The sequence below is a fragment of the Salvelinus fontinalis genome, chromosome 15 (genome assembly GCF_029448725.1).
Source record: "Salvelinus fontinalis isolate EN_2023a chromosome 15, ASM2944872v1, whole genome shotgun sequence".
NCBI lineage: Eukaryota > Metazoa > Chordata > Actinopteri > Salmoniformes > Salmonidae > Salvelinus > Salvelinus fontinalis.
This window is the reverse complement of record NC_074679.1, coordinates 40000606-40025414: the sequence shown is the minus strand read 5'-3', so window position 1 is coordinate 40025414 and position 24809 is coordinate 40000606. Positions and strand designations below refer to the sequence as shown.

General features: G+C 41.9%; 1 protein-coding gene across 4 annotated transcripts in view; it reads left to right on the top strand.

Annotated features, from left to right (window-relative positions):
* The window catches only part of tdp1 (tyrosyl-DNA phosphodiesterase 1), a 74657-nt gene that overhangs the window by 17846 nt on the left and 32002 nt on the right, over nucleotides 1–24809 (top strand). For all 4 annotated transcript variants that reach the window (XM_055863821.1, XM_055863820.1, XM_055863819.1 and 1 more), the window contains 3 exons: nucleotides 11004–11052; nucleotides 11359–11425; nucleotides 14247–14354. In XM_055863821.1, coding sequence (XP_055719796.1) covers nucleotides 11004–11052; nucleotides 11359–11425; nucleotides 14247–14354 — 224 coding nt within the window. The remainder of the gene's footprint in view (nucleotides 1–11003; nucleotides 11053–11358; nucleotides 11426–14246; nucleotides 14355–24809) is intronic.

Here is a 24809-nt window from a genome sequence, read left to right as displayed (position 1 = left end):
TTGTATGAAGAGGTGTCAAGATGTGTAAATGAGATGGAGCTGCCTTGGGAAAAACTCGTGGGTTTGACAACCGACGGAGCACCTGCGATGTGTGGACACAGGAGCGGACTGGTGGCGAAGATACGGGAAAAGATGCAAGAGGAAAACGCGACAGGTGAGCAGACAGCTTATCATTGTATCATACACCAGGAAGCGTTGTGCGGTAAAGCCTTGAAAATGGAGCATGTAATGAGCATCATCACAAAAAAGCAGGTTGGAACTGCTCGGTAACCCATTTGCTGTTGACGTGGAAAGCTCACCACCAAACCTCCAAATGGAGTTGATTGACCTCCAATGCAATGATGCACTGAGGGCAAAATATGCGGCAGTGGGTGCTGCGGAGTTCGCCCGTTTCCTCCCCGACACAATGCCCCAGCTGCGCATCCAGGCTGCTCAAACGTTGTCTATGTTTGGCAGCACATACCTGTGTGAACAACTGTTTTCTTTGATGAACCTGAACAAAACATCACACAGAAGTCGACTTACTGCTGCACACCTCCACTCAATTCTGAGGATTTCCTCAGCTCAGAGCCTTACCCCGAACATTGATGAACTTGTGGAAAAGATGGGACACCACCAAGTATCACCCTCAACCTCAAACAAGTGAACATTACTGTGCAATCACATATTTAGAGTTTTTACTCAGTTCAAGTTTAAAAGTTAAAGTTTAATATTTGTTTTCACTGCATGTTACTTCTCCTTAAACAAAGTGTTGTTTTTGATTAATAGATTTTTGCACTTTATTTTATTGTATTTCAATCCAATTATATTTTAAAAATATTTCAGTTGAGTGGATGATAGAAAATTGCTATTATTGTTTTTTTCTTTGAAGTAAATTTAGCCCACTTTTGCTAAAATAGAAAATATAGGCTACTGATGGTGCCTTGAATACCGGTTTCTTTCATTTAATGTTCATGTTATGGGGATTTTTATATAAAGGAAATTTGTCTTTTGTGTCTGTTGAAAATTAAAGATTACTGACAGAGCCATAAGAAAATATTGCTTTATTTATCTGATCATATTGGAATATATTTGTTAGGTTTTCAGTAGGTTCAATTAGGTTCACTAGACTATATGCGTCATTTAAAAAATTTTCAATGAACATTCGAACAGTCCGGCCCTCGGATTGTAGCTAAATTTTTTATTTGGCCCTCCGTCCATTTGACTTTGACACCCCTGCTTTAGATACTGTCTTGGCCGAATTCCAATATTTCCAAAGTATACAGCTAATAAAGGTGTTATTGTCACCATAAAAGGTGAATGATGCATGTTTTTACGGTGGCGTTATAATGCTCGTTCCCCAGGGCGCCGTTTTACGACATGTCTGATTTATAACGGGGAAACGTGTATGTCTGGCATGCACCAAGTTTATAAATCAAGATGTTTTTGTGGTGCGCAGTCTTTTCAGTAATGGTACATGTAGAAATTTAGTGTCAAATTAATGCAACCGTTTTTAAATGATGCATTCAGAAGAGGTGTGTGTGTGTTAGAGAGGCCTGGGTGGAATCATTGGGATGTGTGGTTTTTGGGGTGCGCGCGCTGTATGTTTTGTCTCCTTGTTTGTGCAAGCTCGGGCACAATCTATGTGTGTGCGTTCGCCTGCATGTGTGTGTGAGGATATTTACCCTGTTGTCCAACCCACCACATTACCTGACAGAAATAGATCATCTTATTTCATCTCTATTCTATATATTGTTGTTTACTAGTTATTATGCGACGCACAACAGTCCCAGTCTTCTAAACACAATAATGTAGGGACATGAAATTGAAAGCAAACAAGTGACTGCTGTAACCTACTTACTGCAAATGCATCAACAACACCATGTCCCGTATCGTTATGCTCCTATTGTATGGTGTTGTATTGTAGCGTTCAGTAACATCAAATTATTCACGACCATGATTCGGAAATAACTGAAATGATAATGTAGAAACATTACCATTGTGTTATCAGGGTACATCCAGTTTTATAATGTTGTTGTATACAATGCCTTCAGGAAGTATTCACACCCCTTGACTTTTTCTACATTTTGTTGTGTTACAGCCTGAATTTTAAATTAAGATTTTCTTTCACTGGCATACACACAATACCCCATAATATCAAAGTGGAAGTGTTTATTATTTTTTACAAATGAATACAAAATGAAAAGCTGAAATGCTTTAAGTAGTTTTAAGTATTCAACCCGTTTGTTATGACAAGCTTAAATAAGTTCAGCAGTAGAAGTGGGCTTAAGTCACATAAGTTGCATGGATTCACTCTGTGCATAATAATAGTGTTGAATATGATTTTTGAATGACTACTTCATCTCTGTACCCCCCACATACAATTATCTGTAAGGTCCCTCAGTCGAGTAGTGAATTACAAACACAGATTCAACCACAAAGACCAGGGAGGTTATCCAATGTTATGCAAAGAAGTGCACCTATTGGTAGATGGGTAAAAAAAAGCTGACATTTAGCATCCCTTTGAGCATGGTGAAGTTATTAACTACACTTTGGTGTGTCAATACACCCAGTCACTACAAAGACACAGGCGTACTTCCTAACTTAGTTGCCAGAGAGGAAGGAAACCACTCAGGGATTTCACCATGAGGCCAATGGTGACCTTAAACACTTAAATGGCTGTGATAGTAGAAAACAACTACAACAATATTGTAGTTATTCCATAACCTAATTGGCAGAGTGAAAAGGAAGCCTGTACAGAATACACACATTCCAAAACATGCATTCTGTTTGCAATAAGGCACTAAAGTAAAACTGAAAATAATTTGGCAAAGAAGTTAACTTTATGTCCTGAATACAGTGTTTGGGGCAAATCCAACACAACACTGAGTACCACTCTTCATATTTTCAAGCACAGTGGTGGCTGCATCATGTTATCGGTATGCTTGTCATCGGCAAGAACTAGGGAGTTTTTTATGATTAAAAGAAACGAAGTAGCTAAGCACAGGCAAAATCCTAGAGGAAAACCTAGTTGTCTGCTTTCCAACAGACACTGGGAGACAAATTCACCTTTCAGCAAAACAATAACCTAAAACACAAGGCCAAGTATAAACTTTAGTTGCATACCAAAACGACATTGAATGTTCTTGAATGGCCTAGTCACAGTTTTGACTTAAATCATCTTGGAGATCTATGGCAAGACTTGAAAATGGCTGTCTAGCAATGATCAACAACCAATTAGACTGAGCTTGAACGATTAAAAAAATATTGATGTGCAAATATTGTACAATCCAGGTGTGCAGAGCTCTTAGACTCTTACCAAGAAAGATTAAAAGCTGTAGTCACTGCCAAATGTGATAATAACATGTATTGACTCAGGGGATGAATACTTATTTAATGAAGATGTATTAGTGTTTTATTTTTATTTTTTTATAAACTCAGCAAAAAAAGAAATGTCCCTTTTTCAGGACCCTGTCTTTCAAAGATGATTCGTAAAAATCCAAATAACTTCACAGATCTTAATTGAAAAGGGTTTAAACACTGTTTCCCATGCTTGTTCAATGAACCATAAACAATTAGTGAACATGCACCAGTGGAACGGTCGTTAAGACACTAAGGTCACAGTTATGAAAACTTAGGACACTAAAGAGAGGCCTATCTACTGAAAAAAGAAAGATGCCCAGGGTCCCTGCTCATCTGCGTGAACGTGCCTTAGGGCAATAAATTGCAATGTCCGTACTGTCAAACGCCTAAGACAGCGTTATAGGACGGACAGCTGATCGTCCTCGCAGTGGCAGACCACGTGTAACAACACCTGCACAGGATCGGTACATCCGAACATCACACCTGTGGGACAGGTACAGGATGGCATCAACAACTGCCCGAGTTACACCAGGAACGCACAATCCCTCCATCAGTGCTCAGACTGTCCGCAAAAGGTTGAGAGAGGCTGGACTGAGGGCTTGTAGGCCTGTTGTAAGGCAGGTCCTCACCGGCAACAACGTCGCCTATGGGCACAAACCCACCGTCGCTGGACCAGCCAGGACTGGCGAAAAGTGCTCTTCTCTGACGAGTTGCGGTTTTGTCTCACCAGGGGTGATGGTCGGATTCGCTTTTATCGTCGAAGGAATGAGCGTTACACCGAGGCTTGTCCACTGGAGCGGGATTGATTTGGAGGTGGAGTGTCCGCCATGGTCTGGGGCGGTGTGTCACAGCATCATCGGACTGAGCTTGTTGTCATTGCAGGCGATCTCAAAGCTGTGCGTTACAGGGAAGACATCCTCCTCCCTCATGTGGTACCCTTCCTGAAGGCTCATCCTGACATGACCCTCCAGCATGACAATGCCACCAGCCATACTGCTCGTTCTGTGCGTGATTTCCTGCAAGACAGGAATGTCAGTGTTCTGCCATGACCAGCGAAGAGCCCAGATCTCAATCCCATTGAGCACGTCTGGGACCTGTTGGCTCGGAAGGTGAGGGCTAGGGCTATTCCCCCCAGAAATGTCCAGGAACTTGCAGGTGCCTTGGTAGAAAAGTGGGGTAACATCTCACAGCAAGGACTGGCAAATCTGGTGTAGTCCATGAGGAGGAGATGCACTGCAGTACTTAATGCAGCTGGTGGACACACCAGATACTGACTGTTACTTTTGATTTTGACCCCCTCCTTTGTTCAGGGACACATTATTCCATTTCTGTTTGTCACATGTCTGTGGAACTTGTTCAGTTTATGTCTCTGTTGTTGAATCTTATGTTCATACAGGTATTTACACATGTTAAGTTTGCTGAAAATTAACGAAGTTGACAGGATGTTTCTTTTTTGCTTTTTTGTTGACAGGATGTTTCTTTTTTGCTGAGTTCATACACTACCATTCAAGAGTTTGGGGCCACTTAGAAATGTCCATGTTTTTTAACAAAAGCACTTTTTCTCCATTTAAAATAACATCAATTGATCAGACATACATTGTTAATGTTGTAAATGACTATTGTAGCTGGAAACGGCTGATTTTGAATGGAATATCTACATAAACGAACAGAGGCCCATTAACAGCAACCATCACTCCTGTGTTCCAATGGCACGTTGTGTTAGCGAATCCAAGTTTATCATTTTAAAAAGCTAATTGATCATTAGAAAACCCTTTTGCAATTATGTTAGCACAGCTGTAAACTGTTCTGATTTAAATCAGCAATAAAACTGGCCTTCTTTAGACTAGTTGAGTATCTGGAGCATCAGCATTTGTGGGTTTGATTTCAGGCTAGAAACAAAGAACTTTCTTCTGAAACTCGTCAGTCTATTCTTGTTCTGAGAAATGAAGGCTATTCCATGCAAGAAATTGCCAAGAACCTGAAGATCTCGTACAACGCTGTGTACTACTCCCTTCATGGAACAGCGCAAACTGTCTCTAACCAGAATGTAAAGGGGAGTGGGAGGCCTCAGTGCACAACTGAGCAAGAGGACAAGTCTGGAGACGCCGTGGAGAACGTTCTGCTGCCTGCAACATCCTCCAGCATGACCGGTTTGGCGATGGGTCAGTCATGGTGTGGGGTGGCATTTCTTTGTGGGGCCGCACAGCCCTCCATGTGCTCGCCAGAGGTAGACTGACTGCCATTAGGTACCGAGATGAGATCCTCAGACCCCTTGTGAGACCATATGCTGACACATGCACATTTGTGGCCTGCTGGAGGTCATTTTGCAGGGCTCTGGCAGTGCACCTCCTTGCACTAAGGCGGAGGTACCGGTCTTGCTGCTGGGTTGTTGCCCTCCTACGGCCTCCTCCACGTCTCCTGATGTACTGGCCTGTCTCCTGGTAGCGTCTGCATGCTCTGGACACTACGCTGACAGACACAGCAAACCTTTTTGCCACAGTTCGCATTGATGTGCCATCCTGGATGAACTGCACTACCTGAGCCACTTGTGTGGGTTGTAGACTCCGTCTCATGCTACCACTAGAGTGAAAGCACCGCCAGCATTCAAAAGTGACCAAAACATCAGCCAGGAAGCATAGGAACTGAGAAGTGGTCTGTGGTCACCACCTGCAGAATCACTCCTGTTTTGGGGGGTGTCTTGCTAATTGCCTATAATTTCCACCTTTTGTCTATTCCATTTGCACAACAGCATGTGAAATGTATTGTCAATCAGTGTTGCTTCCTAAGTGGACAGTTTGATTTCACAGAAGTGTGATTGACTTGGAGTTACATTGTGTTGTTTAAGTGTTCCCTTTATTTTTTTGAGCAGTGTATATATATATATATATATATATATATATATATATATATATACACACACACACACACACACATACAGTCGTCGCCAAAAGTTTTGAGAATGACACAAATATTAATTTTCACAAAGTCTGCTGCCTCAGTTTGTATGATGGCAATTTGCATATACTTCAGAATGTTATGAAGAGTGATCAGATGGATTGCAATTATTTGCAAAGTCCCTCTTTGACATGCAAATTAACTGAATCCCAAAAAACATTTCCACTGCATTTCAGCCCTGCTACAAAAGTACAGGCTGACATCATGTCAGTGATTCTCTCGTTAACACAGGTGTGAGTGTTGACGAGGACAAGGCTGGAGATCACTCTGTCATGCTGATTGAGTTCGAATAACAGACTGGAAGCTTCAAAAGGAGGGTGGTGCTTGGAATCATTGTTCTTCCTCTGTCAACCATTGTTACCTGCAAGGAAACACGTGCCGTCATCATTGCTTTGCACAAAAAGGGCTTCACAGGCAAGGATATTGCTGCCAGTTAGATTGCACCTAAATCAACCAATTATCGGCTCATCAACAACTTAAAGGAGAGCGGTTCAATTGTTGTGAAGAAGGCTTCAGGGTGCACTAGAAAGTCTAGCAAGCGCCAGGACCGTCTCCTAAAGTTGATTCAGCTGCAGAATCGTGGCACCACCAGTACAGAGCTTGCTCAGAAATGGCAGCAGGCAGGTGTGAGTGCATCTACACGCACAGTGAGGCAAAGACCTTTGGAGGATGGCCTGGTGTCAAGAAGGGCTGCAAAGAAGCCACTTCTCTCCAGGAAAAACATCAGGGACAGACTGATATTCTGCAAAAGGTACAGGGATTGGACTGCTGAGGACTGGGGTAAAGTCATTTTCTCTGAATCCCCTTTCCGATTGTTTGTGGCATCCGGGAAAAAGCTTGTCCGGAGAAGACAAGGTGAGCGCTACTATCAGTCCTGTGTCATGCCAACAGTAAAGCATCCTGAGACCATTCATGTGTGGGGTTGCTTCTCAGCCAAGGGAGTGGGCTCACTCACAATTTTGCCTAAGATACAGCCATGAATAAAGAATGGTACCAACACATCCTCCGAGAGCAACTTCTCCCAACCATCCAGGAACAGTTTGGAGACGAACAATTCCTTTTCCAGCATGATGTAACACCTTGCCATAAGGCAGAAGTGATAACTAAATGGCTCGGGGAACAAAACATCGATATTTTGGTTCCATGACCAGGAAACTCCCCAGACCTTAATCCCAATGAGAACTTATGGTCAATCCTTAAGACAAACAAAAACCCACAAATTCTGACAAACTCCAAGCATTGATTATGCAAGAATGGGCTGCCATCAGTCAGGATGTGACCCAGAAGTTAATTGACAGCATGCCAGGGCAGATTGCAGAGGTCTTGAAAAAGAAGGGTCAACACTGCAAATATTGACTCTTTGCATAAACTTCATGTAATTGTCAATAAAAGCCTTTGACACTTATGAAATGCTTGTAATTATACTTCAGTATTCCATAGTAACATCTGACAAAAAAAATCTAAAGACACTGAAGCAGCAAACTTTGTGGAAATTAATATTTGTGTCATTCTCAAAACTTTTGGCCACGACTATACATACAGTTGAAGTTGGAAGTTTACATACACCTTAGCCAAATACATTTAATCTCAGTTTTTCACAATTCCTGACATTTAATCCATCCTATTAAAAATGTCCCTGTTTTAGGTCAGTTAGGATCCCCACTTCACTATAAGAATGTGAAATGTTAGTGGAGAGATATAGTGGAGATAGTGGAGAGAATGATTTATTTCAGCTTTTATTTCTTTCATCACATTCCCAGTGGGTCAGAAGTTTACATACACTCAATTAGTATTTGGTAGCATTGCCTTTAAATTGTTTAGCTTGAGTCAAACGTTTCGGGTAGCCTTCCACAAGCTTCCCACAATAAGTTGGGTAAATTTTGGCCCATTCCTCCTGACAGAGCTCGTGTAACTGAGTCCAGGTTTGTAGGCCTCATTGCTCGCACACACTTTTTGAGTACTGCCCACAAAATTTTCTATGGGATTGAGGTCAGGGCTTTGGGATCGCCACTCCAATACCTGGACTTTGTTGTCCTTAAGCCATTTTGCCACAACTTTGGAAGTATGCTTGGGGTCATTGTCCATTTGGAAGACCCATTTGCGACCAAGCTTTAACTTCCAGACTGATGTCTTGAGATGTTGCTTCAATATATCCACATAATTTTCCATCCTCATGATGTTATCTATTTTATGAAGTGCACCAGTCCCTCCTGCAGCAAATCACCCCCACAACATGATGCTGCCACCCCCGTGCTTCACAGTTGGGATGGTGTTCTTCGGCTTGCAAGCCTCCCCCTTTTTTCTCCTAACATAATGGTGGTCATTATGGCCAAACAGTTCTATTTTTGTTTTATCAGACCAGAAGGCATTTCTCCAAAAAGTATGATCTTTGTCCCCGTGTGCAGTATCAAACTGTAGTCTGGCTTTTTTATGGCGGTTTCCGAGCAGTGGCTTCTTCCTTGCTGAGCGGCCTTTCAGGTTATGTCGATATAGGACTCGTTTTACTGTGGATATAGATACTTTTGTACCTGTTTCCTCCAGCATCTTCACAAGGCTGTTGTTCTGGGATTGATTCAGACTTGTCGCACCAAAGTACGTTCATCTCTAGGAGACAGAACCCGTCTCCTTCCTGAGCGGGATGACAGCTGTGTGGTCCCATGGTGTTTATACTTGCGTACTATTGTTTATACAGATGAACGTGGTACCTTCAGGCGTTTGGAAATTGCTCCCAAGGATGAACCAGACTTGTGGAGGTCTACAATTGTTTTCTGAGGTCTTGGCTGATTTTCCCATGATGGCCGTGAAATACATCCACAGGTACACCTCCAATCGACTCAAATTATGTCAATTGTTGGAAAAATTACCGTAATTTCTGGACTAAGCGCACCTGAATATAAGCCGCACCCACTGAATTTAAAAAAAAAATATGTATTTTGTACATAAATAAGCCGCACATGTCTATAAGCCGCAGGTGCCTACCGGTACATTGAATCAAATGAACTTTACACAGCCTTTAAACGAAACACGGCTTGTAACAAAAATAGAAAAAATAGCAGTAAACAGTAGCCTACCAAGAAAGTCATTGGTCACTATCTTCTTCCTCCTGTGCACTGAAACCACTGAAGTCATCTCCTTTGGTGTCGGAGTTGAATAGCCTCAGAATTGCTTCATCCGATGTTGGATCGTTTTCATTGTCGCTCTCGTCACTTTCATCCGGAGGCAAATTCCCCGCTGAGCTCATGCTGCCCTCTTCAACACGCAGCAGTCCAACCTTTCGAAACCCGTTGATGATAGTGGATTTTTTGACAATGCTCCACGCTGTCAGGACCCACTGGCAGACTTGACCATAAGTTGCGGCCCGTTTTAGTGAAGGATTTCTCCCCACTTGTCATCCAAGCCTCCCACTGAACACGGAGCGCCACCTTAAATGCACGATTTACACTGATGTTACACTGCAAATACTTTGTTGTGCCCCCAGGAATCACAGCTGGAATTGAGTTTGTCCTCTTGATGGCTTCTTTCACAGAATCTGTTTATTAAGGCCAAGCTCCCGTGCAGCAGCTCTATTTCCTTTTCTAACAGCCAGATCGATCCTCTTCAACTTGAAAGCTGCATCATATGCATTTCTCCGTGTCTTTGCCATGATGAGGGTGACAAAATGACTACCGTAATCAGAATGATGGGAAGTTTGAGCACGCTCGATTTACGTCACATTATGTGACAGTGCTCAGTTTTTTGGCTGCATGAATCTTGTGAAAGCGGGAAAAATCCATAAATTAGCCGCGTCATTGTATAAGCCGCGAGGTTCAAAGCGTGGGAAAAAGTAGCGGCTTATAGTCCGGAAATTACGGTAATTGTGTCATGCACAAAGTAGATGTCCTAACCGACTTGCCAAAACTATGGTTTGTTAACAAGAAATTTGTGGAGTGGTTGAAAAACAAGTTTTAATGACTCCAATCAAAGTGTATGTAAACCTCCGACTGTGTGTGTGTGTATGTATGTATGTATGTGTATATATGTATCTGTGTATGTGTATATATAATTTTTCTTCCACTTTGACAGCGTATTTTGTGTAGATCGTAGGAAAAAATCAGACTTTGTAACACAACGAAATGTGGAAAAAGTCAAGTGGTGTGAATACTTTCTGAAGGCACTGTGTTATATCACTTCCCTGCATCAGTTCAATAAAATGTCTTCCTGGGGATTTTTAGAGAATTTGTCCCTTTGACGGTCTGTGTCCCATTGATTAGTGTTCCTTATGGATCTTTCAGCAAATGTCAGCTGAAAGTCATGGCTCCACACTGAATCTCACCCCCTGTGCCTGTTTCTGACAGACGGACAGATAGACAGACATTTGGCCATCTAAGAATAGGCCTAGATAGACAGACCTAGCTCAACCTTGCCTATGTATTCCCTAGTGTGTGTGTGTGTACGTGCGTGAGCATGCAAGTTCCTATGTGTCTGTGTGTGTGTGACTCTGTCTCTAACTGTGGGGTTTGTTGTGAAGAAAGACCCCCCCCGTTAACCAACAGGCTGTAATCATCTGGTCATACAGTCTGCTCTCTGTCAGGTGCTCATTAGTGAAGCTCAAAACATGGCTGCTTTCCTGGAGGATGACGAGGTTGTGGTCTGATTTGATTTACATGTGTGTTCCCCAGCCAGGTATTTGATACATGGTGTGTTAACATGTGTTCCATCTTCCACAGATCTACCCGTCAGTGGACGATGTGAGGACCAGTCTGGAGGGCTATCCAGGTACAGATTCAGCCACAGTCAGACCTCGCAACACTAACTCACTTCCTCCTGTTCCTCTCCTCTTGTCTCAAAGTCAAAGCTTACAGTGGTGTTGTGAGGAAGCATTACTGTAGTTGTCGGAACCAGGTGCCGACAGGATTTGTGGTCTCATGACATTGTTATGAATGCTATATGAAGGTTTCGCGAAGGCTTTAATGTGGTATTGTAGTTCTTGACAGCGTCATGGGAGATTTCTGATGTTATTATGAAAGCTTTATGACGTTGTTACGAAGGTTTTATGAACTAACAGTGTAATTGTCATTCCAGCCGGTGGTTCTTTACCCTACAGCATCCAGACTGCTCAGAAACAACTCTGGCTCCACAGCTACTTCCAGTAAGTCGAACTACTCTACTCTGCCGTCCGCTATTACCACAGATAGAACAAGGCGTTTCACCGGATGTACAGTCCCAGTCAAAAGTTTGGACAGACCTACTCATTCAAGGGTTTTTCTTTATTATGACTATTTTCTACAATTCATCGAAACTATGAAATAGCACACATGGAATCATGTAGTAACCGAAAAAGTAGCCACCCTTTGCCTTGATGACAGCTTTGCACACTCTTGCCATTCTTTCAACCAGCTTCATGAGGAATGCTTTTCCAAAGGAGTTTCCACTTATGCTGAGCATTTCTTGGCTGCTTTTCTTTCACTCTGTGGTCCAACTCATCCCAAACCATCTCAATTGGGTTGAGGTCGGGCGATTGTGGAGGCCAGGTCATCTAATGCAGCACCATCTCTCTCCTTCTTGGTCAAATAGCCCTTACACAGCGTGGAGGTGTATTTCGGGTCCTGTTGAAAAACAGATGATAGTCCCACTAATCGTAAACCAGATGGAATGGCGTATCGCTGCAGAATGCTGTGGTAGCCAGGTGTGCCTTGGATTCTAAATATATCACTGACAGTGTCACCAGCAAAGCACCATCACACCACCACCTCCATGCTTCACGGTGGGAACCACATATGCAGAAATCATCCGTTCATCTACTCTGCGTCTCACAAAGACACGGCAGACCCATCATCTCAGACATACCATAAACGTTGTTTTTAAAACTGTAAATCACTCAATATTGAGAGTTTAAATAAATGTCATACCCCCAGAAAACGAAGACCATCCTCATTTCAATTAACGGCAGCGTACTTATTTTCAAAACAGTATTATTTCCACGACTGCATTTTGAAATGTTGCGCAATCAGAATGCATTTTTGCCTCCATCTAAAAAGAGTGCACAGGGTAGGGGAGTTGCTCGCTCGTCAGCGCAGCCAGCCCCGGCGAAACGGGCACTGTCATGGGCAGAGCAGGCACTTTCATGGCAGGAATCGATGCACTTTAATCTAGCGGTACTGTTTGACCATGGTGACCATTGTCAATTATGGTTTTAGCCGGCCAAAAAATAAGACGTTTTGAGTGAGTTGACCAGCTAGAATTTGAGACTCGCGCAGACGTGACCAATTAAAAATCGAATTGCAAAGCCAAGTCAAAGGGTGGCAAAATGAGACTAAATGGTCGCAGTCTGGAACCCTGGTGTAAGCTGATACTACAGTGTGTTCAGAAAGTATTCACACCCCTGGACTTTTTCCACATTTTGTTGTTTTACAGCCTGAATTTAAGAGATTTTGTGTCACTGCCTACACACAATACCCCATAATTATGTTTTTAGAAATGTTTCCCGATTTTATAAAAATAAATAAAAAATGTCTAAAGCTGAGTTGTCTCTAAATATTCAACCCCTTTGTTATGGCAAGCTTAAATAATTTCAGGAGTAAAAATGTGCTTAACAAGTCACATAATTAATAGCATGGATTCACTCTGTGCATAATAATAGTGTTTAACATGATTTTTTAATAACTACTTAATCTCTGTACCCCTCACATACAATTATCTGAAGGGTCCCTCAGTCGAGCAGTGAATTTCAAACACAGATTCAACCACAAAGACCAGGGAGGTTTTCCAATCCTTGTAAAGAAGGGCACCTATTGGTAGATGGGTAAACATTTTTAAAAAGCAGACTTTGAATATCCCTTTGAACATGGTGAAGTTATTAATTCCAACTTTGGATGGTGTGTCAATACACCCAGTCACTACAAAGATACAGGCATCCTTCCTAGCTCAGTTGCCAGAGTGAAAGAAAACATGCTCAGGGATTTCACCATGAGGACAATGGTCACTTTAAACACTTTAAAGGCTGTGATAGGAGAACTGAGGATGGGGGGGTTAGTATTGTGGGGAACTACAATGTTACATTGTAGTTACTCCACAATACTAACCTAATTGAGAGTGAAAATAAGGAAGCCTGTACAGAATAAATATATTCAAAAAAAAATGCATCCGGTTTGCAACAAGACACTAAATTAATACTTCAAAAAATATTTGTCCTGAATACAAAGTGTTATGTTTGAGGCAAATCCAATACAACACGTTACGGAGTACCACTCTCCATATTTTCAAGCATAGTGGTGGCTGCATCATGTTATGGGTATGTTTGTAATCGTTGAGTACTGGGGAGTTTTTCAGGATTAAAAAAACCCAGAATGGAGCGAAGCACAGGCAAAATTCTAGAGGAAAATCTGGTTGTCTGCTTTCTACCAGACACTGGGAGATGAATTCACCTTTCGCAGGACAATAATCAAAACACAAGGCCAAATCTACACTGACTTGCTTACCAAGAAGAAGTGAATGTTAATCATTGGCCTAGTTACAGTGTTGACTTAAATTTACTTGAAAATCTATGGCAAGACCTGAAAATGTTGCACATTTCATTTTCACATTTTAAAAACCAATTTTACAGAGCTTGAAGACTTTTGAAAAGAATAAGGTGAAAATGTTGCACATTCCAGGTGTGGAAAGCGCTTAGAGACTTACCCAGAAAGACTCACAGCTGTAATCACTGCTGAAGGTGCTTGTACAAAGTATTGACTCGGGTGTGTGAATACTTATGTACATTTGATATTTCTGTTTCATATTCAATAAATTAGGATACATTCCTAAAAACATGTTTTTACTTTGTCATTGTGGGTTATTGTGTGTACATGGGTGAAATTTGTGTTTATTTAATCCATTTTGAATTTAGGCTTTAACTCAACAAAATGTGGACTAAGTCACGGTATACTTCTACCCAGAGCAAATGATGTACTTACATTTTTTTGTGTGTCTAGTCGCTGGCAAGCTGAGACGACGGGGAGGAGTCACGCCATGCCGCACATCAAGACCTACCTGAGGGCTTCGCCAGACTTCACACAACTAGCCTGGTTCCTTATCACAAGGTTAGAGGCCTGCTTTTGCACGTGTGTGTATGTGAAAAGTCTCAAGAGTCCACAATATGACTTCAAACTCAAGACAGGCTGTTGCCTAGGAACACCCCTTACCAGCTGAATGGGGAACAATTTGTGTCTTAGAGTCACAGCGCAATTGTTTAACCAGACACACACACACATACACACACACACACACACACACACACACACACACACACACACACACACACACACACACTCTTTAAACGGATGCCCAGTTAAGAGCATTGTTTCCCCAAAAGGCTGTTGGTGTTTTGATGTTTTGGGGATGACCCTGATGAAACCATGAAGAGGCAGGAAAAACCTTGAAGGAAAATGGCTAATGTCAACATCTCATCATGGTTGATGATTTCTTTCACGTCATGATCAGCACCACCACTCGCTCCCTCTGTTTTTATTCGTCAGTTATTTATGATCACCCCGCTCTGATCCTTCTCCTGAAAAACTCCTCTCCCTCTCAGATCTGCCAATATAGTCTAGCAGTCTAGAGAGGAGTTGTGTGTTTGTGTACTCTGCTATCTGCACTTAACTCCCCATGTACTGGTAGCACCATTACAAACAAGCCTGTAGATTTACCCATCATATTCTGTCTGTGGTACCATATCGCTATAGGCCATAGTTCCCTGTCATTTTAGACCTGGTTGCCTAGCAGCTAAATGGTAACCTTACTCGGTGATTCTAGAACAAAAAGGACAAAAAGGACAATGATTTGGGGGATTTTCACAACGTTTAAATATGGATTTAAACGTTGTGAAAATCCCCCAAATCATTGTCCTTTTTGTTCTCTGGGGGAAGGATTGTTGACATATATTTGACATTTGTATCTTGAAGCATATTTGCGAAATAATTATTTGAAGCTGTAGCATTTGTAACCTTTTGGCCGTACCCAGGCCTCCTTTAAGACTCCACATTGTTTCATCTGTAGGTGCTACAATGCAACAAATATGTCATGAAGCTTTACCGTTTCCTTTTTTAATATGACGAGTATTTTGATTTCAATGACAATTTTCTTTTTGAAAATGATATAGAAAAATATAAAGATGAGTATTGAAAATATACCATAAGCGCAAGAAGTATGAATGGTCTGACTTCTGCGGAGGAAGCATCGCAGTAAATGCTGTGCGGCCATGCAGAGCATGCAAATCACCAACCGAGGGTGACCGTTTCCACATTCACTCTGTTAGTAATTCTTACAAATTGGATTATAAATCTAAAAGTAGCAGAGATCCCACTCTGGATCTTTGATATGCACATAGAGTATATTATGTTCAAATTAGCCAAATCAAAAAATATATATTATCAATATTTATAACTTAATGTAAGAAAATTATGTTAATCTAAATACTACTGATAGCAAGTAGTGAAGGTTAATGTTACACCCATTTTTGCTTTGTGGGACGCTCCACGAAATGGGTGCCTTTTGCGTCCCTTTGATATTTTAAGTAGAAATTATGCACCAATATTGAAATTTAAAATCTTGTTATATTCAATGAAGTGGACTTTAATATAAAACACATGGAGAATTCAACAAATCCCAATTTTTTATATAAATTAAGGCTTGCTAAAGTGCCAGAATTCTGCATTTTGACATGTCAAGATTTCCACAAACTTAATCCCAAAATATATCGAAGTTTCACCATCATTGTAAAGGCCTTGTTATTTTGATGCTTTGACAGTCATTTCTGAAGGTTTTTATTTATATTTTTCTGATTAGTAAAGCATTTACGTCTGTCCCTCATTTTAAGGCCAACCCTGTTATGCAAACAATTTACCCATTGTAATAATGAACCGTTCAGTTAAATGATTCACAGCAGATGACAACGTTTGGGTCATCTGAACAGCATGGTGGGAAAGGAAGTAACTTCTCTCTATTTGGTCTATTTATAGTTGTTTTATCATCTTTGGCTGAGGTGGTTGAGCTTAACACGTCAACCCTGTTTGCTCAATGAATGTTAGGATAACTTTAATTTGATTACACTTTCATTATGTGTGGAACATGTGTATAATTACTAATTTTATGAACACCATGCGGACTAATGGCCGAGCTTCAGCCAAAAACCTCAACCCTGTTATCGTCAGCCCTGTCAGTTTGGCACAAGGGACACTTGATCAATGAGAAAATGTTGGATTTATCTCAAACCTGATTTGAAATAATATACTAAACAAAAATATAAACGCAACATGCAAAAAGTTCAACTATTTTACTGAGTTACAGTTTCATGATTAACTACTCGTGGTGTGATTGTGTTAACATAGAGAAACTCAAGTCCTTTTGTCCACCCGACCTAGAATACCTCACAATCAAATGCCGACCATATTACCTCCCAAGAGAATTATCTTCGGTTATAGTCACAGTCGTGTATATTCCCCCTCAAGCCGATACCACGACGGCCCTCAAAGAACTACATTGGACTTTATGCAAACTGGAAACCACAGTTTATTGTGGCATTTATTGTAGCTGGGTATTTTAACAAGGGAAATCTGAGAGAAACTACCGAAGTTCTACCAACACATTGACTGTAGTACTCTCGCTGGGAAAACATTGGATCACTGCTACTCAACTTTTCAAAATGCCTATAAGGCTCTCCCTTCGGCAAATCTGATCACGACTCCATTTTGCTCCTCCGTTCCTATAGGCAGAAACTCAAACAGAAAGTACCTGTGCTAAGGTCTATTCCACATTGGTATGACCAATCGGAATCCATGCTTCAAGATTGTTTTGATCACGCGGACTGGGATATGTTCCGGGTAGCCTCTGAGAATAACATCGAAGAATACATGGATATGGGGACTGGGTTCATCAGTCACTGTATCCGTGGATAGATGGCAGCATTCGCGCAAAACGTCAGTACAGAGACAACGGCTCAGACATGAGACGTATGTGGCAGGGTCTACAGACAATCACGGACTACAAAGGGAAAACCAGCCACATCGTGGACACCGACGTCTTGCTTCCGGACAAGCTAAACACCTTCTTCGCCCGCTTTGAGGATAACACAGTGCCACCGACACCCAGACTGCATCCCTAGCCGCGTCCTCAGATAATGAACAGACAAGCTGGCTGGAATGTTTACGGACATATTCAATCTCTCCCTATCCAAGTCTGCTGTCCACACTTGCTTCAAGATGTCCACCATTCCTGTACCCAAGAAAACAAAGGTAACTGAACTAAATGACTATCGCCCCGTAGCACTCACTTCTGTCATCATGAAGTGCTTTGAGAGGCTAGTTAATTAATTAAGGATCATATCACCTCTACCTGACCTGACACCCTAGACCCACTTCAATTTGCTTACCGCCGCAATAGATCCACAGACGATGCAATAGCCATCGCACTGCACACCGCCCTATCTGGACAAGAGGAATGTGTAAGAATGCAGTTCATTGACTATAGCTCAGCATTCAACACCATAGTACCCTCCAAGCTCATCAGTAAGCGTGGGGCCCTGGGTCTGAACCCCGCCCTGTGCAACTGGGTCCTGGACCTCCTGACAGGCCGCCCCCTGGTTGTGAAGGTAGGAAATAACACCTCCACTTCGCTGCTTCTCAACCCAGGGGCCCCACAAGGGTGCATGCTCAGCCCCCTCCTGTACTCCCTGTTCACCCATGACTGCGTGGCCACGCATGCCTCCAACTCAATCATCAAGTTTGCAGACGGCGGAGGTGAGGGCCCTGAGAGAATTACTTCTCACTCAATGTCGTCAAAACAAAGGAGCTCATCGTGGACTTCAGGAAACTGCAGAGGGAGCAGGCCCCTATCCTCATCGACGGGGCCGCAGTGGAGGAGGTGGAAAGCTTCAAGTTCATCTGCGTACACATCAAGGATCCCACCCACACAGTGTGCTGAAGAGGTGCAACAGCGGCTTCCACCCGGTTAGGTAACCCTGCACCTTAAAGGCTGCTGCCTTATATACATAGACCTGTAATCACTGGCCACTTTAATGTACACTAGTCACTTTAATGTTTACATACTGTTTTACTCATCTCATATTTATATGCTGTATTCTAATCTAGTGTATTTTAGTTAATGCAACTCCGACATTGCTAATATTTATTTATTATATATCTGGTAATTCCATTATTTTACTTTTAGATTAGTGTGTATTGTTGTGAACTGTTAGATATTACTGCACTGTTGGAGCTAGGAACACAAGCATTTCTCTACACCCGCAATAACATCTGCTAAATATGTGTATGTGACCAATAAATTCTGATTTGATATAAGGAAATCAGTCAATTGAAATAAATAATTAGGCCCTAATCTATGGATTTCACATGAATGGGCAGGGGCACAGCCATGGGTGGGCATAGGCCCACCCACTTGGGAGACTGGCCCACCCACTGGGGAGTAAGGCCCAGCCAATCAGAATTAGTTTTTTTCCCACTAAAGGGCTTTATTATATACAGAAATTCTCCTCAGTTTCATCAGCTGTCCGGGTGGCTGGTCTCAGGCGATCCCGCAGATGATGACGCCGGAAGTGGAGTTCCTTGGCTGGTGTGGTTACAGGTGGTCTGCGGTTGTGTGGCTAGTTGTACGTACTGCCAAATTCTCTAAAATGGCGTTGGAGAGGCGGCTTATAGTAAAGAAATTAACATTAAATTCTCTGGCAACAGCTCTGGTGGACATTCCTGCGGTCAGCATGCCAATTGTTAATCTGTGACATTGTGTTGTGTGACAAAACTGCACGTTTTAGTGGTCTTTTATTATCGCCAGCACAAGGTGCAACTGTGTATTGATCATGCTGTTTAATCAGCTTCTTGATGTGCCACACCTGTCAGGTGGATGGATTATCTTGGCAATTGACAAATGCTCACTAACAGGGATGTAAACAAATTTGTGCACAACATTTGAAAAAAATATGTGATCTTTTATTTCAGTTCATGAAACATGGGACCAACACTTTTGTTCAGTATAGTTAGGCAGTTACATAAGTGTTTGTAACAGGGTTTACAGACAGTGTGGTGCAGAAAAAATGCTCTTAGTTCATAGGATTTTAATGCTTGAGGTGTGAAAAAATATGTTTTTCCATAGGCTAAACATATCCTACATGCAATTGAATGTTGAAATAAAATATATTTAAAAGTTAATTTCTTAATAGTTTGCATGCCCAAAAGGTCTCCATTTCGTGGAATGACCCACGTAGCACCTTACGGATGAAACTTAAAGTAGGCCTGGGTATGGCCAAAATGTTCCAACTAATTATTTTTTAAAGTATATGCTTTAAGATGGGGCGGCAGGTAGCCTAGTGGTTAGAGCGTTTGGCCAGTAACCGAAAGGTTGCTGGCTCGAATTCCCGAGCTGACAAGGTAAAAATCTGTCGTTCGGCCCCTGAACAAGGCAGTTAACCCACTGTTCCCCGGTAGGCCGTCATTGTAAATAAGAATTTGTTCTTAACTGACTTGCCTAGTTAAATAAAGGTTACATTTAAAAAGAAACCAATGTCAAATATACATCAACAATCATTCCTCCTTCGGCCTCTTCTATGGATTAAATGTTGCGGAAATAAAACAAATCATGGTATTTATATTTGATCAAAACATTTTGGGGTGACTAATTTCTTTTTAGTTTTTCCTTTTGTTTGTATTTTGTTTTCAATTAAGGGACGTTACAGGGACAAAAAACGATCAAAGAAATGCATACAAAGATTTCTCCCCCTCAGTCCCCATCCACCCACCCGCATCCTCCCTCCCCACCCGGAAACCATGTTTCCCACCCATGCAATATTTTTCGCATATTCTGTTCCAGTTAAAGCTGCAATATGTAACTTTTTTGGGAGACTTGATCAAATTCACCTAAAAAAGGGGGTTATAGAGCTGTCATTCTCATTTAAAGCAAGTCCGAGAATGTACATATGTTCTATGTGCGCTGTGTCTATGCTTCCCGTTCTTAAGTTTAGTTTTTGCGTCCTACTTTTGGTTTTGTACACCAACTTCAAACAGCTGAAAATACCATTTTTGGTTATTGAAAATGTATTTCACAGCTGTTTAGATGGTACAATGATTATCTACACTTGTTTTGTCACATAAACTGAACTATTAGAATTTTAGCAACCAGGAAATGGCGGCTCAATTTCTGAATATTACACCTTTTTAAAAGGCCTGTTAAGATTCTCTTAGATCTGTGGACCATACTTTAATGGCTAGCTCAGAATATGAGCTTTCTAAAAGTTGTATATACAGTGCATTCGGAAAGTATTCAGACCCCTTGACTTTTCCCACATTTTGTTACATTACAGCTTTATTCTAAAATTGATTAAATCGTTTTTTTCCTCTCATCAAATCTACACACGGTACCCTGTGGAGATGGGAGAAACTTTCTGAAGGACAACCATCTCCGCACCAGACGGAATCTACTCCTCAGTAAAATGCACATGACAGCCCGCTTGGAGTTTGCCAAAAGGCACCTAAAGGACTCTCAGACCATGAGCAACAAGATTCTCTGGTCTGATGAAACCAAGATCGAACTCTTTGGCCTGAATGTCAAGCGTCACGTCTGGAGGAAACCTGGCACCATCCCTACAATGAAGCATGGTGGTGGCAGCATCATGCTGTGAGGATGTTTTTCAGTGGCAAAGACTGGGAGACTAGTCAGGATCGAGGGAAAGATGAACGGAGCAAAATACAAAGATCTTTGATGAAAACCTGCTCCAGGGTATAACAGAATAAATGTATTAATTAAAGTATGATGGGGGAGAATGGGTGAGTTGATGAGCAATGCATAATTATGTAATCACCAATTGTGAATGAAGAACAGGGCTGACCATTCTATGGTATTGGTATATTCTAATTATAGTCTCGAAATTGTATGTACTCTATATCAGTCCACTGAATCCAAGCAGTTTTATCAGTCTACTCTGGCCTGCTTGGAGAACACTAAGAGCGTGCGTCATTTAAAATGGCAAGAAGACCAAGACGAATGGATGCACATGCTGCTACAAGATCTGAATGGAAATGACTCGGATGGTGGGGGAGAAATAAATCATGACATCTCTGATTATTCTTCTGATTCTGAGCCTCAGCATGAACCTACATCTCCGAGGCCTAAGCGCAACAAAAGCCAGAATGTAGCGCACTGAGCAGGTGCCTAAGACAGGAGAGAGGAAGGGATGGCACCGTTTAACAAGCTGGTGACAATGCTATGGGCCAATTATCAGCACAACGTGTCACCACAGAGAGCAGGCATTACATCTCAAACTAAAAACATCAGCAATGCACTCACCAGCTTTCGTTGTTTTCGTGACACGGACAGGCTACAGCATTCAGGGACTGTGCTGTGGCTAAGGCGCACACGGAGCAAGGAGACGCTGCCTAGGGTCTGTCTGTTGATGAGCTGGAAGCGTTCCTTTCAATCCTCTATGTGCGTGGAGCACTTGGTGGAGATGGTGTGTATATGGAGAACTCTGGTAAGACGTGTGGGAGACTTCTTAGGAGAAACCATATCCCGGGATCACTTGAGAGAGATCATGCGTTACCTCCGTTTTGATGACAAAGGAACAGACATTCGCCATGGTATCCGACATAAATAATTGACTGTTTTTTGACTGTTGTCATATCTGCTCTTTTATATTCATTATAATGCCATTATTGCTTTTTTGCTGATTTTCACTATCAAACACATTTGTCACCTATAATTATGTTTAGGCTAATGATGTTTTCATCATTTGACTGCTCGTCTTGCTGACCATGCGTCTTGGTGGTTGGGGTATTTCTTTTAAATTTGTAGTTTATTTAAAGCTCTTACCCTGTTCCAACACGTTTCAAAGTTGTAACAAAGGCACTCCACAAATAAAGTTGATTAAACACTCTAATTTAGTTGTTTTTGTTTTTACATATAGCCTACAGTAACAAACGAATGAAAATGCTACTTAGACCTTAATAAACACAACCAAAATGATTATTTTTGCGATAGCATATATGAAATCTATTAATTACACTGTTGGAATGTTTCAGTCAAAATGACTGTTCATTAGCTTGAATGGGGCGTCCCTCGGCGGTTTTAGTGTTAAGGGATAGATCAGTCAAGACCACCTCTTCCATAGCATTAGGAGACACCATATATCTGTCTCTACTCAGCCAGGGGGAGGAAGAATCATGTCTAAACCAATTTAAGATTGAATGCTAGTGCCTGGAATTAAAATGTAACGTTTGGTACGTATAGTCATCCTACATCTTTACCTCTGCAAGTTTAATTTTGTCAAGGCTTGTTTACCTTGCCATATATATTTTTAAGATGCACTATGGATTTTATCCCAATAGCCAGAAGGGGGAGATGAGGGGAAGCATTGAACTACAAAAATTCAACCGTGGCAATATATTAATTTTGACAATAGATATTCTGCCGGTTAAAGCAACTAGTATATTAGTCCATCTACTGAGGTAGGATTTCATTTATTTGAGTGTTCCGTTTAAAGTTTCTGGCAATGGTTTTATCTAAGGAAGGAAATATATCTACTCCCAAATATTTAAAATGTTTTATAACTTGAGATGGAGCTGAATTTGTCTATGATCTTCTAAGCTTTTGGGAGGGATTGAGATACATTGTCTAGAGAAAGTAAGTTATCGTCGAAGTATAATGAGATGACGTGATACGTAGAATTGAGAGATATTGGTGTTATTTCTTCTGATTTGTTAAATTGCCTGGGCCAGGGGCTCCACAGACAAAAAAATAGTAGAGGTAAGATGGGATCACCTTACCTGCTACTTCCCATTATTATGCTGTGTGTTTTTATGCCCTTTGACTTGATAGTATGGGCAGTTCAATCTCTGTCTGTGTGCAAGCATGTTTGACTTACAACAATGGAAGGTTTGGCGGTGCTCTTCAGAGTAAACGCTAGAAGGCATTTAGTGGCTCAGCTCCATTCATAGTCCCTTCACTATGATGATCGCTTCAGTCTGCAGGGGGGGAGTGAAATGAGAGGCAGATGTGAGTCTCAGACAGATGGGGACACAGTGTATTCAGACCCCTTGACTTTTTCCACATCTTGTTTACAATACAGCCTCATTCTAAAATATATTTATACACAATGCCCCATAATGACAAAGCAAAAACAGGTTTTTATTTTATTTAGCAAATTTATCAAATAAACTGAAATATCACATTTCATAAGTATTCAGACTCTTGACTCAGTACTTTGCTGAAGCACATTTTGCAGCGAATACAGCCTCGTCTTCTTGGGTATGATGCTTAGCACATCTGCTTTTGGGGAGTTTCTCCCATTCTTCTCTTCAGATCTTCTCAAACTCTGTCAGGTTGGATAGGGAGAGTCGCTGCACAGCTATTTTCAGGTCTCTCCAGAGATGTTTGATCGGGTTCAAGTCCGGGCTCTGGCTGGGCCACTCAAGGACATTCAGAGACTTGTTTCGAAGCCTCTCCTGCGTTGTCTTGGCTGTGTGCTTAGGGTTGGTTGTCCTGTTGGAAGGTGAACCTTCCAGCTCCTAAGCGCTCTGGAGCTGGTTTTCATCGAGGATCTGTCTGTACTTTGCTCTGTTAAAGCTTTCCCTCAATCCTGACTAGTCTCCCAGTCTCTCCCACTGAAAAAAATTATGTTGTCACCACCATGCTTCACGGTAGGGATGGTGCCAGGTTTCCTCCAGACGTGACGCTTGGAATTCAGGCCAAGGAGTTCAATCTTGGTTTTATCAGACCAGAGAATCTTGTTTCTCATGGTCTGAGACTCCTTTAGGTGCCTTTTGGCAAACTCCAAGCGGACTGTCGTGCTTTTTACTGTGGAGTGGCTCCTGTCTGGTCACTCTTCAAAAAGGCCTGATTGGTGGAGTGCTGCAGAGATGGTTGTCCTTCTGGAAGGTTCTCCATCTCCACAGTGGAACCCTGGAGCTCTGTCAGAGTGACCATCGGGTTCTTGGTCAACTTCCTGACCAAGGCCCTTATCCACCGATTGCTCAGTTTGGCCCGGACGGCCAGCTCTAGGAAGAGTCTTGGTGGTTCCACTTCCATTTAAGAATGATGGTACCCTTCCCAAGATCTGTGCCTCAACACAATCCATTATGTCTTGTCCATTTTCCTATCAGTACACCAGCCGCATCAGAGAAGTTTGTACGGGATCTCTCTTCATGCTCATTCCACGTGAACTCATGTCGCACTCCTGGGGGAAATGGCATGAGAGAAAAGGTAGTTGATAGCTTCGACTGGATGCTGTGTACAGGTTGCTGGCTTGGACTCTGTTCTCACGGTGGAAGTGGTGAAGGACCACAGTGAACGCCATTGTCGCCATTACTTCACCCGGTTAGAGGGGGTGAGGCTCACACTGTTCTTGGTTCGAATTATCCTGCATTAAATACCATCTGTGGTCACCTTCGCCATAACCTTGAGAGAAGACAGGCCAGAATAACAATTTTAGTAAACTTCTTCACAATTATCAGTGTTAGCATATTACATTTAAATGTAACTCAATGTCACTAGCCTTT